The following is a 20558-nucleotide window of genomic DNA, read 5'->3' on the forward strand; positions in this document are numbered from 1 at the left end:
AATAAATAGCTAATCAATTATTACAGATTGTTATAGAATCCAATTGGTCAATAGATTGCTAATAATCTTAAAACCATCCATAACACCTTCTACTCAAGAGTCTAACATTCTTAAAACACTTATTAATCATTTATAAACACTTTGTGAATATACCCTTAATATAAAATGTCCAGAAAATTAAACTGCTACAGACAACTTGCAAATACTAAAATTTTTGTGCCTGATTTTTAAGTAAGGTAGGTGTGCCATTGTTTGCACATAGCTGATTATGGTCATCTATATGCCAAGTACTCTGTGCAGTTATGGTAAACTTGCATATAGCTGTATACCTAATTTATTTTTTTTAAAATAGTCTCTTTGTGTTCCATAAGGCATGTGTGGCTGATTTTGAGTTCAGTAGAACCTCAGAGTTACGAACACCAGAATTACGAACTGACCAGTCAACCACACACCTCATTTGGAACCAGAAGTACATGGGCAGCAGTAGAGACCAAAAGTAAAAGGCAAATATAGTACTGGGTAAAATGTAAACTACTTTAAAAAAAAATGAAGGGGAAAACAGCATTTTTCTTCTGCATAGTAACGTTTAAAAGCTGTATTAAGTCAATGTTCAGTTGTAAACTTTTGAAAGAACAACCATAATGTTTTGTTCAGAGTTCCGAACGTTTCCATTACGAACAACCTCCATTCCCGAGGTGTTTGTAACTCTGAGGTTCTACTGTAGTTATGATCTGCCAGATGCATGCTGATGCACGTTTTACAGTCTTACAGGATAGCCAAAGTTGGTGGCATTCTGTTGTGAGCTCTTACTGTTCTCAAAAACAAAGTAAGCCTGGAACCCCAACTGAGTGTCTGTGAATTTTCTGACATTTTTCATGACCTAAATATTGTGTATATGTAGGTTGTTTACCGCAGATATATCAATCAATTCATTGCTTAGAATTTTTAGCAATAACTTTATTTTACTCTTCAGCTGCACTCCGAAAGCAACATGCAGCAGAACTGCACCTGGGAGACTTTTTAGTCTTTCTGCGAAGAGTTGTTTCTTCAAAAGCCATTCAGTCAAAAATGGCTTCTCCCAAATGGACAGAGGTGCTTCTTAATATTGCATCTCAAAAGTGTTGTTCAGGTATGATCTATTCAAAATGGATTCTCTCTGTGTCTGTATGTATATGTATGTGTGTGCTGTTTCTAACATACGTTACACTTATTCAGCACTCAGTTAAAAAAATTAATTGATTTTAGTAAATTTATGATTGTAATCATTATTGTAGTTTTACTCAACGTGTTTTAGTGGTTGTCAGTAACATACTTTTCCTCTTGAAGGAGTACCCCTAGTGGGCAACCTAAGGACCAGACTGCTTGCACTTCATGTACTAGAAGCTGTGTTGCCTGCTTGTGAATCTGGTGTTGAAGATGATCAGATGGCTCAGGTTTATATATTTTTAAATAAACTTTTTAAGTTGTTGTTTTCTGCAGCAAATCTCATACAATAAAAATTTAAATTAAGCCGTGCTTGTTAGATTTTCAGAATTTTGGCCACCCGATGCTCAATGTATTTACTTATCTAGGAATGATCACTACGGATCTTAAACTAGTTACAAAATAGACCAAAATGGTTTAAACCTATTATTTGTTTTTACAAGTTTGGGATTAAAGTGATCTGAAGTATGCTCTAATACATACAACAGGTTGTTGAACGATTGTTCTCACTTCTGTCTGACTGCATGTGGGAGACACCGATCGCTCAGGCTAAATATGCAATTCAAATAAAAGAGAGAGAACAAGAAATGAAGCTGCAGGTAATAGTTCTTTTTAAATTTTCATTAGATACTTCTGGGTTATATAATTTGAGGTGTACTTGTGGCACCTTTAGAGACTAACCAATTTATTTGAGCATGAGCTTTCGTGAGCTACAGCTCACTTCATCGGATGCATACCGTGGAAACTGCAGAAGACATTATATACACACAGAGACCATGAAACAATACCTCCTCCCACCCCACTGTCCTGCTGGTAATAGCTTATCTAAAGTGATCATCAAGTTGGGCCATTTCCAGCACAAATCCAGGTTTTCTCACCCTCCGCCCCTCCCCCCCCCCACAAACTCACTCTCCTGCTGGTAATAGCCCATCCAAAGTGACCACTCTCTTCACAATGTGTATGATAATCAAGGTGGGCCATTTCCTGCACAAATCCAGGTTCTCTCACTCCCTCACCCCCCTCCAAAAACCACACACGCAAAGTCACTCTCCTGCTGGTAATAGCTTATCCAAAGTGGTTTTTGGAGGGGGGTGAGGGAGTGAGAGAACCTGGATTTGTGCAGGAAATGGCCCACCTTGATTATCATACACATTGTGAAGAGAGTGGTCACTTTGGATGGGCTATTACCAGCAGGAGAGTGAGTTTGTGTGGGTGGGGGCGGAGGGTGAGAGAACCTGGATTTGTGCTGGAAATGGCCCAACTTGATGATCACTTTAGATAAGCTATTACCAGCAGGACAGTGGGGTGGGAGGAGGTATTGTTTCATGGTCTCTGTGTGTGTATATAATGTGTTCTGCAGTTTCCACGGTATACATCCGATGAAGTGAGCTGTAGCTCACGAAAGCTCATGCTCAAATAAATTGGTTAGTCTCTAAGGTGCCACAAATACTCCTTTTCTTTTTGCGAATACAGACTAACACGGCTGTTACTCTGAAACCTGTCATAATTTGAGGTATTTATTTTGTTCCATTTCTGATAGAAGCAGGGAGAAACTGAAGAAGAGGATGAGAATCTTCCTATACAGGAAGTGTCCTTTGATCCTGAGAAAGCTCAATGCTGCATAGTAGAGAATGGGCAGATTTTAACTCATGGCAGTGGAGGTAAAGGATATGGACTAGCATCCACAGGAGTCACTTCTGGGTGTTATCAGTGGAAGGTATATGGAATTAAACGCATTATTTTAATTCTGTCTTCAGTTCTTTCTTTGCTTCAGAAAAATACTTTTTTATAAATAAATATTCAAGAACATACTGTACTACAGAAGAAGCAAAACCTAGTGATTTAAGGACTATTCTCTATCTAAAATAAACTGCACAATGCTGTATTTTGAGTGCTCCTGTTTATGGTGTCACTGGAGCAGATCTCTTAGTTGCTGCTTCAAACCAAGAACGTGGCTGTGAAGTCCTTTGTTTTTTTCATTGTTGATGGTAGTTTCCTTTTAAATCCACAGTCAGTATAAAAGTCATAAGTTTAAAACAGACTTGCAAAATTCTCTTTCCCCATTGCAAGTAATTTTTTTAGTTCTTTTTTTTTTTGTGGGGTGGGGGGAGCAGTGGGGAAGGATGAATTAATTTGTTATTTATTATCAATCATCATGGTAAAAGGGGGAGTAGATCTTGTATCTGGCCTAGTAAATTTTCATGGCTTTTTTTTGCAAAACTGTCTTCTATAAATCCCATTTTTAGGGTAATTAGACCAAATGTTTTGAAATTGTATTTTGGAGTAAGGCTAGATTTTGGGATTTGGAATGTGGATCTATTCCCTTTCTCCAAGATGTATCTTCTCTGATAGTGAAGACCTTTGTGGCAGCCACAGCAAAGTTGGATTATCCATTCTTTGCTCTTGCCAAAATCTTGTCTAAAAATCACCTGCACATAGAAGAAAATGATCTGTTAAAATCCAGTCTGGGCCCATCAGTCAGTGTACTCTCTCCAATATCCTTACCCCAGTCTCTGGTGTCATTCTTCTATTTGATAATGTGTCAGTCAATAGCATAAATTATTCTTCATACTCTGCATTTCAGAAGAACCTTTTTACTGCCCTAGACATCTTAGGCCACAATTACCTCTCTCAGTATGAACTGACTTTATCCTTGCATTTCAAAGGTCTGTTTCCAGGATCAAGTTCCTAACCAGTCTAAAATTCACCCTTGTAGTTTTACCTCTTATGCTTAATTTTACTAACCCTTTGAAGTTTTCCCCTCCACACCGTTCAAAAGAGCTAGATTTAATTTGCATTCTGTTAATTGTGTGAACACACAGGATGATGCTAATCAGTGGCATCCTGGTATCAGGTGGAGTGCACCTGATTTTTGTTTCACTCTTCTCTCAAATATCTTCAACAAAAGAGGTTGCCAACTCAGAAGACATGCTGTCCCCAAACTGAGTTCCGCTGCTGCTAACTGCTGCCCGAAGATCCTATGAATTCTTCTGTTCTTCCTGCCTGTTAACCAGCTGTATGCCACCTGCAGACTGTTGAATACTGAATTTCTCTCATCTTAGTCTAAGATCCATCTCAAGACATTTGGAAGGGACTGATTTGTTACCAAAATACTTGCATGATGCCTTTCTTTATACACATTGGGCCAGATAATAGTAGTGTTGCTCATAATTAGGAGTACTTTAATCTGCAAATAGTCCATTTTGAAATCAATAGAACAACACACACCATGTAAGCAATCAGGTCTCGGAATCTGTACCTTTGACACTGGGCCCAATTAGTGGCAGTGGCTGTGCTAACCTGGCCCATTTAGCATTTTGGCTAAAATCCTGGTTCTGAATCCTCTCTCTCTGCGCTCCTCCTAATGAACCTCTTTCAAGTGTCCATCTGTTTTTAATCCTTATCACACATTCTCGTGATAATTGTCAGATGTCTGAGATTAACAGCCCTTGTATACAGGCTCTCTAAACTTAGTTTATCACTAGGTTGTCCTCCATATTGTGCCACCTTCTGTTCATCAGTGCCTACTGATTTTCCCTATGAAGGATTTGTCCTCTTCAACAAGACTGATAGATGCCTCCTCTTTCTTAATATTGGATGAGCCATAAAATCCTATGTAAATAGAACTAGCTTTAAAAAGAAACAAACTGATTACTTTTCTCATTAATTTTGAATGGACAAAAAAAAGGGAGAAAGCCAAAACATGTTGGCCAAAGATGATTGCTCAAGGCCTGCCCTGTCTTACCCAGGTCAAGGTCTATGTCAGAAGAAGCTCTGCCAGCTTTTGGATGAGAAAGACAAAGCTTTACTAAATCAGTTACGAAAATTTATTGTGTAGGCCTCCACACACACTTTCACTAGATTTTACAGATATATGTAGGCTAATGCAAATGCACTGCGTAGATTCTGTTTTCGACAAATAAGGCTGCACTGCCGTTTGAAGGGAATATTAGTCGCCAGCCTATGTAGATTTGAATTTCTCCACTCAGAGAATGCATACATTTTCTCATGGGTAAATGACACTTATCAGTTAGACAAGGTAATTCTCTAACAAATCATCCAGAGTAGTTCTGTTACAAACCTAGTTACATATGGAGTTATATTTTTTGTTTTGTTTTGTTTCTGTATCCTTTCTCTCTGAGGATAGTATATTGTAGCTTGTGCTTTTCTGGATAAATCATTCACTTTAAACATGAGTGAAACTAATTTATTTTGCTGACTAACATCACTTCAACTATATCTTACCTCCTAACTTGTAAGGTACATATATACTTCTTAAATTGAAAGTGCGCCGGAATTTGGTTTATGTCTGGAAAAGTTAACATGAACTTTTGAGACATCTGTTGGTGCCCAAATACTCAGTACTAATGGTTGCTAGTAGACCAGGATAAATCACTCGTTAGAAACTGACCTTGTAGTTGGAAAAATATAATTTTTGAGGCAAGAAAAGTGTGTTCAACCAATGTGTTAAAGGTATTAATTTATGAAAATTTTGCTATTTTACATGTAACATATTTAAAACTCTCCTTAAATTCTTATACTAAGGGTATATTCTCCTCACTCCTTGAATATAATAATTCCTATGCTCAGTATTATACTGGAATGTTGAATTATGCCATGGTATTAATTTTTTTTTAATCCTTCTAGTTCTATATTGTGAAGGAAAATCGAGGCAATGAAGGCACATGCGTAGGAGTGTCTCGCTGGCCAGTACATGACTTTAACCATCGCACTACCTCAGATATGTGGCTGTATAGAGCCTACAGTGGTAACCTATATCATAATGGGGAACAGACTTTGACTCTGTCCAGTTTTACCCAAGGAGACTTCATCACATGTGTATTAGATATGGAAGCTAGAACCATTTCCTTTGGTAAAAATGGAGAGGTATTTAACTGTTTTCTGTGTTTCTTTTTTCTTTAATATTTTCCTGTTGTAACTTTGACTGTGAACATTCAGTAACTTACACATGATTCTAAAACCACAAAAAAGTTAGTTTTATTACTTGTAAAGATTATAAAGAGGTAAAAATAATTATTTAAAATTTGTCTAGTTCTAAAAACCTGTTGTTTTAAAAGTTTCTATTCCTTGTCTTATTTTTTAACTAGGAGCCCAAACTAGCTTTTGAAGATGTGGATGCAGCAGAATTATACCCTTGTGTAATGTTCTATAGCAGTAACCCAGGAGAAAAGGTAACTGAAATTTATATCTGCATAACAGTAAGAGGTCATACAGGATTATTTTTTGCTTCTTGTCCTACTATATGGAAATGTTGACTGCTTTTTAGCTGGTCTATGGAAAGAACTCCACTGATTGTTCATTATGCTGTATGAATTTTGTACACTACCAGAAAAATATGTTGTAGACCTTAGTTAAATTCCTACATTTTACAATCTATTGATAGACCTGTACTTTGTCCTACAAGACTCTGAATCCTGTACCCAGATGTCTGTCAGTAGAATTGGAACAAATTCCAGTATTAGGAATATTTTGGACTACCTACAGTTCTTTTCTTAGAAGCCATGAATTTATTTAGTTCTTGCATTTCACAGTTCTATTGGAGTTTGTTGTAAAGGTGCAGGTGAGTTTTCTCTTCAATACCAAGAAAATATGATCGTGCATTTCACTGGAGATAGACACAAAAAGACAAAAATGTTAGAGTTTTCAATTCAGCTGGAAAGACTATGGAATTAGAATAAGCTTTATAAACACAAGTTGAGAGCATAACTTTGATTTTTTATTTTTTCTTTTAAACACTAAGGTGAAAATTTGTGATATGCAGATGCGTGGCACACCAAGAGATTTGCTACCTGGTGACCCTATCTGTAGTCCTGTTGCTGCAGTGCTCGCAGAGGCCACTATCCAACTTATCCGCATTCTTCATCGTGCAGACCGTTGGACACACTGCATCAATAAGAAAATGATGGAACGGCTGCACAAAATCAAAATGTGCCTTAAAGAAGCAGGTCAAAAACTGAAGAAAAGTCGTTCGGTCCAAAGCCGAGATGAGAATGACATGAGAGAGGAGAAAGAGAATAAAGAAGAGGAGAAAAATAAACACAGTAGACATGGTCTTGCTGACCTCCCGGAGCTTCAGCTTAAGACTCTCTGTGTAGAGGTGTGGCCTGTGCTTGCAGTAATTGGTGGAGTTGATGCTGGTCTTAGAGTTGGAGGCCGATGTGTACACAAGCAAACTGGGCGTCATGCCACCTTACTTGGAGTAGTCAAAGAGGGCAGTACGTCTGCTAAGGTCCAGTGGGATGAAGCAGAGATTACTATCAGGTATAGTGCGTTCAGTTATTCTTTGAACTAATTAGCAATTTTTAGTGCTTAGAAAACTTCCTAAGTAACATACATTTTACATCTGAAACATGAATTTTCAGTCACTAGTAACTTTTAATGACAGGTTTCAGAGTAGCAGCCGTGTTAGTCTGTATCCGCAAAAAGAAGAGGAGGACTTGTGGCACCTTAGAGACTAACTAATTTATTTGAGCATAAGCTTTCGTGAGCTACAGCATCCGATGAAGTGAGCTGTAGCTCACGAAAGCTTATGCTCAAATAAATTTGTTAGTCTCTAAGGTGCCACAAGTCCTCCTTTTTTAGTAACTTTTAAGTTTAAAGTAGATGCTTGGGCATTTAGCTCGTTAAATCAACTTTCAAGAATTCTGGTTTGAAAAACAACTCAGTTGAACTTTGAATTTAGAGAAATAAAATATCTGTCTTGTATATCCAGTATATAATTGTCATTTGGAAACTGGAATTCATCTACATGATATGGTAGTTTTTAAACTGAGTTTTGACTCTAAATTTCCTAATTTGAGGACATCCACATGCTTGTGAGCTACATTTGACATAAGTGTTGCTTATGTTTGAAACTTATATATATAGGCTTATTAATATGTTATCTTTCTGAATTTTTATTACAACTTCTTGGACACAAACTTTTATTGACTAGCTTGCATTTTTTGCTTTAAATAATGAGCTAGGTTGCCTCTGCAAGTGGTGGGAAACTCTGTTTTGGTTTATCAGAATTGGGAAGTGATAGCTCTGCTACATTGTCCTCTCCTGCTTGGGTCTCTGTGGAAATTGCTCCATGGGTCTTGAGGATTCAAGGCCAGCAGGTGGGATGATTCTCCCTTCTCAAAGTGGTGGATAGCCACATCTAAGTTAATGCTGCTTTGAAGCAGCATTTACTTATGCTCTGGTCTGCCGTCAATGGCTAAAGAACTAACACTACATTTATCTCTTCATCAAACTGGGAGTTTCCTTTCCAGCAGATCCTATGAATCTGCAGGGCTGGGTGACTGCACCTCTGCCTTCTTTACAGACCCTCGAGTGTCTCCATCTATGGGAGGCACATCTGAAGAAAATTCTGTGAGGAGAACTTCATGGACTCTTCTTGCTTTCCTATATTTGTTTGTGAATTGGCTGAGTGTTCTCTGCAGAAAATTAGATTTCCCTATATTCATAGTTTCTTGGAGATAGCTTGATTTCCAGTCTTCTAAATAAATTCATCACCACTGATTTCTTTTGACTCTGGGCATAATTAAATTTTTAAAGTTTAATTCTTCTTTGAGATGAATGGTGGCTGTTCACACCTCTTAGAACTGTTGTGTTAGCCTGTCTGCAGACTAATGCCATGTGCATACACAAAAGTTGTGCCAATTTAACTAAATCAATTTCACTTAATTCGGTTACCAAATTAAATGAGATGTAAGCAGATTTGAGTGAGTCCACAGAAGGGGATTGTACCAATTTTAAAATCTATTTAAGCCGGTGTGATATTCATTAATATATAGACAAGGTCTCCATAACACAACACTTGTAATGGTTATTGTTTAGAATGTTTTAATCTCTAGAAGGGTTAGAAACGGAAGCCTGCTTTTAAAAAAAAAAAAAAATTGAGAAAGTCTAAATGCTGAAGAAAATATTGAGGATATCAAAAACTGTAGGGAAGATTCTGAATTGTAAATCTGCGGGATGTGTGGAAAATATATGCCTGCAGGTTTCTTCTGTTTGCCCTGTTTATGATGGAGGCAGAGACTCGTATGGCAATATTTAATATAAAGGTCTGTCACCAGGGGTAGGAGCTCTTACATACATGGTATGCCTCAGCTGAATGGTCATTGTTAGGATGCAGGAATGGATGTTGTTGACCTATTTAAAAAAGAAACTGATAGACTCATATTCAGTGATGGAATTGCTCCCTGCATTGCTAGTGACGCTTTTGCTTCTGGTTATCGTTTTTGTGCATCTTGGCAATAAAAAGACAAGTAGCAGAGTGAAATTGATAAAACATTGGCAACAGCTTTAAGTTAATATTGCAAAAGTTCAGAAGTTTTCATGGTTAAATCTTTGCCTGTGTGTCCTTCATAAACTAAAGATAAAATTTCGCTCAAACCAATTACCAGACGCTTAAATGATAATTATAAGAAATTATATTGTAAATGTCTTTAAAACATTTAAAATAATGCAGTAGAAACTTGTCATTACCTAAGTGATGGATTATATGAAGTTTTTGGAAATTAACATTCATTGTTGAAAATGTGTGCATGTCTCACTGCCTTTGTGTTGAGTATCATATATCCCCGTTTTCTGATCATAACCTCATTTCTTTCCCTTGTTTACATTTAATTTTTAGACTGTCTGTTCATTTAAATTATTTTATTAAGTATATTTTACGTCTTATTTTGCCTACATTATTTCCTGTACTTTCCTCTTGTCTATCCCTCACTTGCTTCTTCCTGTGTCATTCTGATCTTTATTAAAGCTTCCCAACTTTTTGGTCGCCTAGTGATACTCCACTGTATAATCTGGAGCCCTGTGAACCACTGCCTTTTGATGTTGCAAGATTCCGTGGACTGACAGCTACTGTGTTGCTGGACCTTACCTATCTGACTGGTATTCATGAAGACACAGGAAAACAAAGTGCGAAGAGACATGAGAAAAAACACAGACATGAGACTGAAGATAAAGGGGACATTGAACAGAAAACAGAGGGGGATGCTGGATCAGATATGCGATCACTAATAAGTGCTGATGATATCAAAGGACCTATCACTACATGTTCCAAGTCAGAAAACGAAATAGCTTCCTTCTCTTTAGAACCAACACTACTAGGTATGGAGTCCCAGCATCAACCCATAGAAGGAAAAAGAAAGAATCATGAACACATACCAAGAAATCATGATGTAGTACAGTCAGAAATCAGAGCAGTACAGTTATCCTATCTTTACCTTGGTGCTATGAAATCACTTAGTGCTCTTCTTAGTTGTAGTAAATATGCTGAGTTACTACTGATACCAAAAGTCCTTGCAGAAAATGGTCACAATTCTGATTGTGCTAGTTCTCCAGTTGTTCATGAAGATGTTGAAATGCGTGCTGCATTGCAGTTCCTGATGCGACACATGGTGAAAAGGGCAGTCATGCGTTCACCAATAAAGAGAGCTCTAGGACTAGCAGATTTGGAACGAGCACAAGCCATGATCTACAAGTTAGTGGTTCACGGGCTGTTGGAAGACCAGTTTGGTGGCAAAATTAAACAAGGTACTTTTTTAAAGTTATGATAATATATAGATTTCTAAAGTTAATTAGAGTTAACTTAAAATTACCTAGAATATGGACATAGATAACATATAGGCTTATATTTCTGCAGCGATTGACACTTGTGGTAATCCAAACCAACAAAATTAAGGATGGTAGCAAATCCTATCAATTCTGTAGAATTTATGGACATTGGTGATTCACACCCCCCCCTTCATTTGCATAGCTTATTAAAATAGAGATTGATATTTAGGGTACACTTTCAGAGCTATATGCAGGAGGAATGCACATCACTGTAGTGAGAAAAAAATAGATTTATATTTTGTGTTTATACCCAACTTTGAAAGATAGATTCTCCCTTTCTGTATTATATTGTGACACAGGTCTACCTGATTTTAGCATGGCTGACCATGGTTGTAGTCAGTGCAGATGAAGAATAAATGTGTTGAACATAATCCACCAATAATGTTTAAACTCTCAGTGAGCAGAGTTTTTTGGAATTAGCTGATGTGATGCTGACTTTGAAGAGACAAGAAGATAATACAAATAGTGTTGCTCTTAGTCTTAGAATCCCTGTATACATGTAGTATGAGATTGTCGGAACTTCAGGGAAGCTACTTGTCACACTTTCCCAGTCATAGCCAATTAAATAGCAGATTTTGAACCTCTTTGTTTTATTTATAAAAGAACAAATAAATGAAAAATGGCAAAGATCCAACTGGCTCAGATGTAGAAACTTCGTAAATAGTCTAGATTCTTTTGCTGCAGGAAACTATACGGTTTATTTTACATAGTATTTTTTGTAAATAACTGTTTCCACACCAGAGATTACGTGTCTTAATCTCTTAAACCTGATCTCTCAGACAAAAGGGAAAGTTACAATCTAACTGCTGTAGTTTAGCATCTATAATAAGATCTAATGAAGAAAGGAGCTTTTGCTCTCCTCTCTAGCCATCTTTAAAAAAAACTTGTTTATCAACTACTTTTCATCATTATGAGAATAACATGAGTTGACCGACCATATTTTCCTTAGTCAGCAGGATATTGGGCAGAAATATTTTTGTGAACTGTGCATGTGGATGTGTGTATATTTATAAACACCACTACACAAAATTTAAGGCTAGGTAGAGCCACTTGTTCATTCTGTAGCATTATCTTAATGTTCCTGTAACATCCTTTTTGCATTGCAGAAGTAGACCAGCAAGCAGAAGAAAGTGAACAAGCTCAGCAGGCCCAAACACCAGTTACTACCAGTCCTTCTGCTTCTAGTACTACATCTTTCATGAGCAGCTCTCTGGAGGATACTACTACTGCTACTACCCCAGTAACAGATACTGAAACAGTGCCAGCTTCAGAATCACCTGGAGTTATGCCTCTTAGTCTTCTTAGGTAGAGTGCTTGACTTTAAAAAAAAAAAAAAAAAGTACATTTTCTCCTAGCTCAAGTGGGTCGTTTTGATATACTACTACTTAGTGTCTTTGTCCTGTTGGGTGGCTTTTTCAAATTTCTGTTACTTTCATTCTCCATCATGAATTGTTTCTACAGAGATAGGCTATATGTCTCTCACCGTATCTCAGAAAACGCTGGACTTTTAGTAGTAGTAAAGCTGCTCAGCGGCACTTGTACACTTAGGATCTTAATGTTCCAGAACTGGAAGCTATTAAAAATACCTTCCCTATATCCTTCCTCATACCCTTCCTCATGTCCTGGTTTTTGTTTGTTGGGTTGTTTTTTAAAAGGCTGCCAACACTTAAAATTTTAATTAATTACTGTTGATTCTGGAGCTAGATTAGGCTTTGATTCAAGAGAGTTTTCCTTCAGACCCTACTATGTATTGAAAGTCTCCTCAGTTGTCATAGTGAGATACTCCTAGTTAATCTCCTACAGGGTAGATCTGCAATTCATGATGAAGAAGGAAAGCTTCTTTTCATTAAATGGAATTCAGTTTTGAGTAATTGCTTCTGCAGATCCATACCGATCTTCCCTCTTCTTAGGACTCTTTAGGGGCTGTTTTGAGGCAGCTAGGAACAGAGGACTAGTATAGTGGGAGGCCTCACATTCTGGAACATTCAGCTCCTAAAGGACATATCCTCTGGTCAGCATAGCTGGCTTGGACACTGAGCAGATGTTCTGGGAAATTGGAAGGAAGAGTACTTCTGATGATGAATCTCCTAGTCTAGCCCATATCCTGCCTCTACCCACTCCTGTGTGCTGTTGTGCAGAGGCACGCTGCAAACTGAGCTGCCCTGCCACAGCATGTAGGGATTGTGTTGTCCCTGCAGAGCCCTTCCCACCAGAATAATGCCCCCTAACCTTATATGAAACTGCACTGGGTTCTGCTGTCAAGGTAGCATGGGCTACCTTTAAGTGCCCACCCTCTCTCTAACTAGGTTAGTACTAGCTGATGGTAGGCATAGTGCAAGACTTCCACAGTGTGGAGATGTAGTGTAGTTTAAATACATTTTTCCTTTTTTGAAAGGCAAATGTTCTCAAGTTACCCAACCACCACAGTACTTCCAACACGACGTGCACAAACTCCTCCAATATCCTCCTTACCAACATCTCCTTCTGATGAAGTGGGAAGGAGGCAAAGTCTGACCTCTCCTGATTCCCAGTCCACAAGACCTGCCAATCGTACAGGTATACTTGTAAGCAACAAATAACTTAGTAGGAAATATAGGAGTTTCCTAAATTTAAGTATGTTCAGTGTAGGCTTTTAAGGCATCATTAACTAATTTGAAGTCTACATTTTGATAAAATTTAAGTGTGCATGTCATAACTAAAATCTTATGGTAGAGATCTTAGTACTAAAAGCCAGCAACTGACTGCTAGGGAAAAAAAAGTTAAAATTGGTGCTTATAAGTGGCTGAATAGATTGCATACTGGTAGCCATGTACAAGAATGAACAGGTGGTATTATTAACTATGATAAATAACTCTAGAATATTATTTTAGTTTCTTTTTGGTCTTTGCTTACAGAGTTGCTTAACAGAACAAACTTCAAGAGTGATCCATCACAACCTAGAATATATCACTTATAACACTAGAATGAATTGATTTGTTTTCTGATATCCATCATTACTGTATATTTCTGAAATACAGTCTCTCTAGTTAATCCTGCCTGTGAGCTACAGGGGCAAGCTTCTATTTTGAGTAATACATAAAAAGTTGAAACTGAATAGAGTAATTAAATAGCACCATTTTTTCTGACTATTTTCCTCTTATCTGGGGAATGATGATATCCAGTTGGAAGCACCATTATTAGAATTTCTATATTGCATCAGTAAATCCCTACTCCTGCTGATGTCAGAGTTAACATTGACATCACTCAGTAAAATGTTCACCTTATAATGTAGTAATAATAATATAATAAGAAAAAGTCAGCTCATATGTTTGAGTGACTAACATGAAAACTAAATCAACATCTCTCCTCTAGAATTGATGTTCAGTGTTGAGGGGGAGAGACTTTTTTCAGATTCCAGAATGAGGCAGGATAGAGGTATACAATTTATGTTTTCCTTCTTCATAACATCTTTATTAATCCACAGTTCTGGTTGTCTCCTTTCTGCAGTGTTATGTTTGGCAACTCAGACTGTTGCTTAGCAACTTGCCTGCTCAGCCACTAGACTGCCTCATTTTTTTTCTTTCCAGATGCTTTGCCTCCAGTATTAGGATTAGGTGGCAGCAAATTCTCTTGCTACTTTAGTGCTTTCAGACATTAATCCTCACCTTTATGGCAAGTAATGTGTAAATCTTTTTTTTTCTTCTAAGCTCTGGGGCAGCAGTTCTTGGAGAGATGTTGGCCTTTTCAAGGATATAATAATCCTTCTCCGTTGGTGATTTTTTTTTCTTTTGAAAGACTCTGTTACAGGAATAGAGAACACACCCTTCAAAGAGACTTTGAAGTATCCTCAGCAGCTATGCAAGTGTGTCTAGCTGCTAATTATGGCAAAATATCTTGGTGTGATCTCCTGAAGGTTGTTGATCCTCTGAACCAAGTACAACCAAGCTGAACTTAGTCCAGTCCATCTAAGAGTAGCGTGGTAGGGTTTCAACTGGATGTAAAGAAATAAATTTAATTCAAAAAGTTGAAATTGCATTGACCTTAATGGATCAAGTAAATGTTTACCTAGTCTTGGAAACCATCATCTGGCCAATTAAAGGAAGAGGAACTCTCTCTGGTTTTATTATGGAAAGGAGATGATCCAGAGCTGCAAATTAGTGAAGATGTTAGAAGGAAAGTTCTCAGGGAACAAATTTTCTTTAATTCTTAATCATCAACTAATATTGGAATAAATGGTTAAAGAAGCCTAATAAAATGCAAAAGACCGAAGAAAGGCAAAAGAATATCGATAACTTATGCAACCATTGGTTAACTTTTTTCTTTTTCTCTTAGCTTTGTCAGATCCAAGTAGTCGGCTTTCAACTTCTCCTCCTCCACCTGCCATTGCTGTTCCATTGTTAGAAATGGGATTCTCTCTCAGGCAAATTGCAAAAGCTATGGAAGCCACAGGTGATCTGTTTGTTGAATAATACCTATTACACTTGAAAACACAGTTTAATAAGAAACAGGTTTTTTTAATGGAACACTGTATGCTATAAGCTTTGAACTCACAAATGCATGGCGAATTATGGAAAGAGTAAATGGATTTTTTTCATCAACAGTGATATAAAATTATGAGGTAAGATTTTTTCTTTTCAGGTGCAAGAGGAGAAGCGGATGCTCAGAATATCACAGTACTGGCCATGTGGATGATAGAGCATCCTGGGAATGAAGAAGATGAAGAGCCCCAGTCAGAAGGAACTGCAGATTCACATCATGGGACAATAGTTTCTGGAAGCAGTGGAAAATCTAATGACCAATGTTATTTACAATCCCCAGGAGATATCCCTTCAGCTGATGCCACTGAAATGGAGGAAGGTTTCAGTGAAAGGTAAAATGTAGTTCTTTTCTGATTGCATAAATCCTGCTGCTGCTATTTCAGCAATTTGATAGTTGACAGAAGAAGACTCCAAAATACCACTATGAATTAATTTTCTAAAGTTGTATATGTGTAGAAGTGGAGTTGTCAGTAAATTAGTTTTTGTATACGTTTGTTTACAGTATTGTGTTTATTAAGAAAAAAGTAAACTGAATATATTCCCCTCCAAGATAATTAAACCATATGATATTAATGGTCTGACTACAATGAAAAGAAATTTCATTGGATATTTAGTTTATTAATTTTTTTAAAATGCAGAGCTTGTGCACGTTTTCTCATTGAGCTTTATAATGCGACTGCATTCCTTACTTTCACTTCCTTTTTAAGTTATGGCCCACTCCTGAGGGGAGGGATAGTGTTAATACCTGTCAGTCAAAAGCACTTTCAGTTGTGCTGATTATGCTAAATTAAGTGCTGACTTTATGATGAAGAGATACATCAATCAGGAACTAAACTAAAGCCAATAATCTTAATCACATTCTTGACCTCAGGCAGATTTAAACTCTGTTCTCTAGAAAGGAAAGAATAGTGTTTTGTTTTATATTGATATTTATCTCATAAGAACAATTCTGTCCTTTAAAAAGTAGATACTGCAAATTGTGAGGGGAAAAACATTTTATATAGAAACAATTGTGCCTGTGTCATAAATCTTAGGCCATTCAGATTTTTATTAGGAAGTATTGTTTGTGTGAAAACAGTGTCATTTTGTCTCAGAGTTTATCGCGTTTGGTTGCTTAATCCTGATTAGATATTTGACCCTGCGTGTCACAATTACTGGTTCTAGAGATAATTATGATGTCACAGAGACTTAACTTCAGGTGAAGAATAAATTTTAGGAGTCACACATTTAAAGATTACTTTTCCATATATATATCCTTACTTTTGTCGAAAAGGGAGAGTGATTGAGGAGATAAACAGATGTTGATATTTCTGTTGTTTCCCCGTTCATTCTATAGTAGTGTGCAAAATGTAAAATGAATACTTTTCTGCGGTTTCTGCAATATCTAGGCCCCACAGAGTAAGTGAAGGAAGACACATCAGCCTTCTTGGGTTCCTTTGCTGATGTAACACCTGCATGCAACTCCTCACTATTAATGGGGGTTATAGTATAAATATGCACAGACACAAGATGATAAATTTCTGAAGTTCCTTTTTTGGAGGGAGAGAATTGAATTTACTACCATCAGTGTTTTCACTTTTTTTTTTTTTTTGTAAGATCCATGCTAAATGTTTTTTGGCTTATCTGTTTGTTTTCCCAGTCCTGATAATATAGATCATGCAGAGAATGCTGCTTCTGGAAGTGGACCCCCATCAAGAGGTCGGTCAGCAGTAACAAGGAGACACAAATTTGACTTAGCTGCCCGAACGTTGCTAGCACGTGCTGGTAAGTGCACTAAAATGGTTCGAATATCTTTTGTTCATTTGGTAAATTTGTGAGAAGAAGGTATTTAGCATCTAATATGGAACTTTAAAAATATAAATCCTGTTTGTATATATTTAAGTATATATTTAGCTTAATTTCTTTTATACAGTAATGAATAAATAATATTAATTTTACTAGTAGTATTTTTTAAAAGCTTTTGAATAGGTTATCTTTTTAATTATATGCAAAGTAAAGAATGTTTTCTCTTTGATTTGAGCGGGATTATACCGCTCAGTACAGGCTCACAGAAATCAGAGTCGGAGAGAGGGAATATCTTTGCAGCAAGATCCAGGAGCCTTATATGACTTCAACTTGGATGAAGAGTTAGAAATTGACCTTGATGATGAAGCAATGGAAGCAATGTTTGGACAGGATCTGGCCACTGATAATGATATTCTGGGAATGTGGATCCCAGAGGTATTGGATTGGCCTACCTGGGTGTGTGTGACTGCAGCTGGGGCTGCTTTGACTTACTTACTGCTTTTTGCACAATCATATTTTAAAATTAAAATAACACATTGCATTAATAGTTTTCTGCTTGGACATAATGAGTTTCTAAACCATAATGGTGCTTAAAGCTACTTTGATGTCTGTCGCCTCAGTTTAATGAGAAGACAGCAGTACATAACTAATTTATTCGTTTGATTCTTGCTGTGTTCATCTGCACAAACTTCATTAGTTTCTTCCCTAAGAAAAGGGATAAGCTACATTAGCTAAATTATTTTGATCATGACATCCAATTTTAGAAAACAAACACCTGTACTAGATTGCTAAATTTATGTGGGGTAAAGCAGTATAAGAATAAAACAATTGCTAACCATTCTTCAGTTAGAACAAACAAAGCAAACAAGTGAAACTGATAGGAGACACTGTCCAGTGAAATGGAATAAAGTTCCCATTCATCATTCAGTTGTATCTTCTTTATAGCAATGAAAGTTTTTTTTTCTGTATTTAGAGGGAACCATTAGTTCAGACTAGCTTTTTTTCCTTCATTGTAGTCATATGAAGAGGATTGAGAGGCTGGTTTTTTTGTGACAGTGACCTATAATAGTATTACTACATCTAGGTTTTGCAAAAGTTGATACGGTTGGCTCGATTCTCCTGTCACTGTGTAACTCCATTGACTTCAGTGGAGTTAGTCCTGATTTACAGCAATGTAATTTACAGGTGAATTAGGCTTGTTATCTTAGTATGACTGTGTTCAGTGTTGTTATGCATGTTACAGTGGGTTCTGTTAAAAAGTTATTATTACTATCTCACAAACAGTATTTGTCTTTATTGTGGTATTTTCAGTGTTCCCTATAATTAAAATGGGATTGGTAAATTTAATAACTGCAGCTTCCTTAAACGTTGTGTATGCAGCTTTGTTGGCTGATTTCACAAATTAGTACGCTCAGTCGAAACTTGTGGGGGGTTTTGTAACACGCCGTTACCTGATTTGCACATTCAGACAATATGAACATATTTGCATGTGCAGTTTCAAAGGCAGAATTTGAAAATTTGGCCATGTGAATTTAAGTTCCTAGTAAGTCTGTTTAAATAGAGATTCTTGACAGTAGTACCAGCTTGTGGTAGAATTGCCATCTTAGATCAGTGAGTTCCAAATTCAGACACCTTGGTGTACAGTATGTGTTGACTTGAGCATTAATCAGTGTCACTCGCTGAATGTAGTAGCCAGCAGTCTGAAAAGCTGTTAAATGTTTTCCGTTCTGTATCTAGACTTTGCCAAGTTTTAAGGAAGAAATTAATAACTCATATAGTCTTTGGTGGGCTGAAGCAGAATGATTCTTGAGGACTGGGTTGTAAGGAGTTTAGAGACAGAAATTCTAATAATGTGACCGATTGGGACAGATTTCCTTCCCCCCCCTTTTTTTTTTAAATCATCCTTTCTGTACTTTGTACTATAATCAAAAAGGGAAAGACACCTGCCACCTTCCCCCACACACAATAACTTAGCCATCTCTGGTCTGCTTCTAAGTAAAACCTACAGCACAAATATTGTCATGCATGCTTAACAGACATAGATAGAAAAAAACACTTAACAAAAATAGAAGTACTCTTATGAGCATAATTATTCTATATCTAGTAATTTCATATGAAAATTATATTATACAGCATGTTTGTGAGTCTGAAGACAGAGAAGAAGTGGTAGTTTGTGAACTGTGTGAATCCAGTGTTGTCAGCTTCAATCAACACATGAAAAGAAATCACCCTGGTTGTGGCCGTAGTGCAAATCGACAAGGCTATCGTAGCAATGGTTCCTATGTGGATGGATGGTTCGGTGGTGAATGTGGAAGTGGAAATCCATACTACCTGTTGTGTGGCAGCTGCAGAGAGAAATATTTGGCCTTGAAAAGTAAATCCAAGACATCAACATCAGAAAGGTACAGAAGAAAATTGTGGTGGGAGGTTTCATTAGGTTTGGGAAATTTCATTAGGAGGGAAAATTGAAAACGTCCATCAATGTATGTATCTTAAGAAGCGTTGATTTGCCAGCTTTACAGTTTGTACCAGTATTGTTGGTGGTAACTGAGATTAAAAATCTTTCTATGATCACACCTTTTGTGGAAAGGGAAAATTAAATCCTTTCATCTTTTAATAATTTTCCAAAATACATATAATAAACAACTCCTTGGAGCCTAGATTCAAGCCCTGTTAAATTCATTTTACTAAGAAACAAGTAAGTAGTTTGATCGGCCCAGCAGCTTTAAAAATGAAGCTATTACAATATTTTTTAGGAATACTAGCACTGGATCCTTCTTTCAATATCACAAAATGGATTTTTTTGAAGGATGTACGTATAAGGCTCCCACTCTTAACAGGCCTTTTATTAAATATAGACTATTGTTCCTGAGTAGCAATCCTCAGAAAACATTTTACATATTACCTAACTGTAATATAGTTCTATTTTTAAATATAAATATGTGTATACTGTTGTTCTTTTGAGACTTTTTTTACTTAGTATGCTCTTAATAAAATATTCTTGTTGTTTGGTGCAGGTACAAAGGCCAGGCTCCTGATTTAATAGGCAAGCAAGACAGTGTCTATGAAGGTATTTCTTTACTCTGAATTTTTGAAGATACATGTTACTTTTATGAAATGAGATTTTTGTCAGCAGTGTACACAAGTCCGTGCCTACCTCACATCCCAATATTGGTGCCACTGAGGCTCTCATTCCCTCTATTACTGTATCCAGGGTACCAGCTAAGAAGACCATGTTGCATACTGAGAAGCTGTCTAGAGCGGCACGAGCACTGGGCTTAGGGCCTCCCAAGTCCAGAGCCAAGGTGCAGTCCTCATTGTTACTGTCTTCTGTAGCCTGAAGCAAATGCTGTACTCATTACACTTTGGTACAGTCTTCAGTATGACCTGACATTCTGACACCTGAGGAACCCAATCCAGAGTCCC

General features: G+C 37.0%; 1 protein-coding gene across 1 annotated transcript in view; it reads left to right on the forward strand.

Annotated features, from left to right (window-relative positions):
• Positions 1–20558, forward strand: part of HERC1 (HECT and RLD domain containing E3 ubiquitin protein ligase family member 1) — a 214249-nt gene that overhangs the window by 123510 nt on the left and 70181 nt on the right. The window contains exons 31-46 of the mRNA XM_077829256.1: positions 974–1129; positions 1327–1433; positions 1692–1802; positions 2744–2920; positions 5851–6090; positions 6312–6395; positions 6965–7485; positions 9974–10749; positions 11937–12135; positions 13226–13386; positions 15142–15258; positions 15448–15679; positions 16987–17111; positions 17368–17588; positions 19266–19534; positions 20150–20202. Of these exons, the coding sequence (XP_077685382.1) occupies positions 974–1129; positions 1327–1433; positions 1692–1802; positions 2744–2920; positions 5851–6090; positions 6312–6395; positions 6965–7485; positions 9974–10749; positions 11937–12135; positions 13226–13386; positions 15142–15258; positions 15448–15679; positions 16987–17111; positions 17368–17588; positions 19266–19534; positions 20150–20202 (3549 nt within the window). The remainder of the gene's footprint in view (positions 1–973; positions 1130–1326; positions 1434–1691; positions 1803–2743; positions 2921–5850; positions 6091–6311; positions 6396–6964; positions 7486–9973; positions 10750–11936; positions 12136–13225; positions 13387–15141; positions 15259–15447; positions 15680–16986; positions 17112–17367; positions 17589–19265; positions 19535–20149; positions 20203–20558) is intronic.

Source organism: Eretmochelys imbricata, chromosome 10 (genome assembly GCF_965152235.1).
Source record: "Eretmochelys imbricata isolate rEreImb1 chromosome 10, rEreImb1.hap1, whole genome shotgun sequence".
NCBI lineage: Eukaryota > Metazoa > Chordata > Testudines > Cheloniidae > Eretmochelys > Eretmochelys imbricata.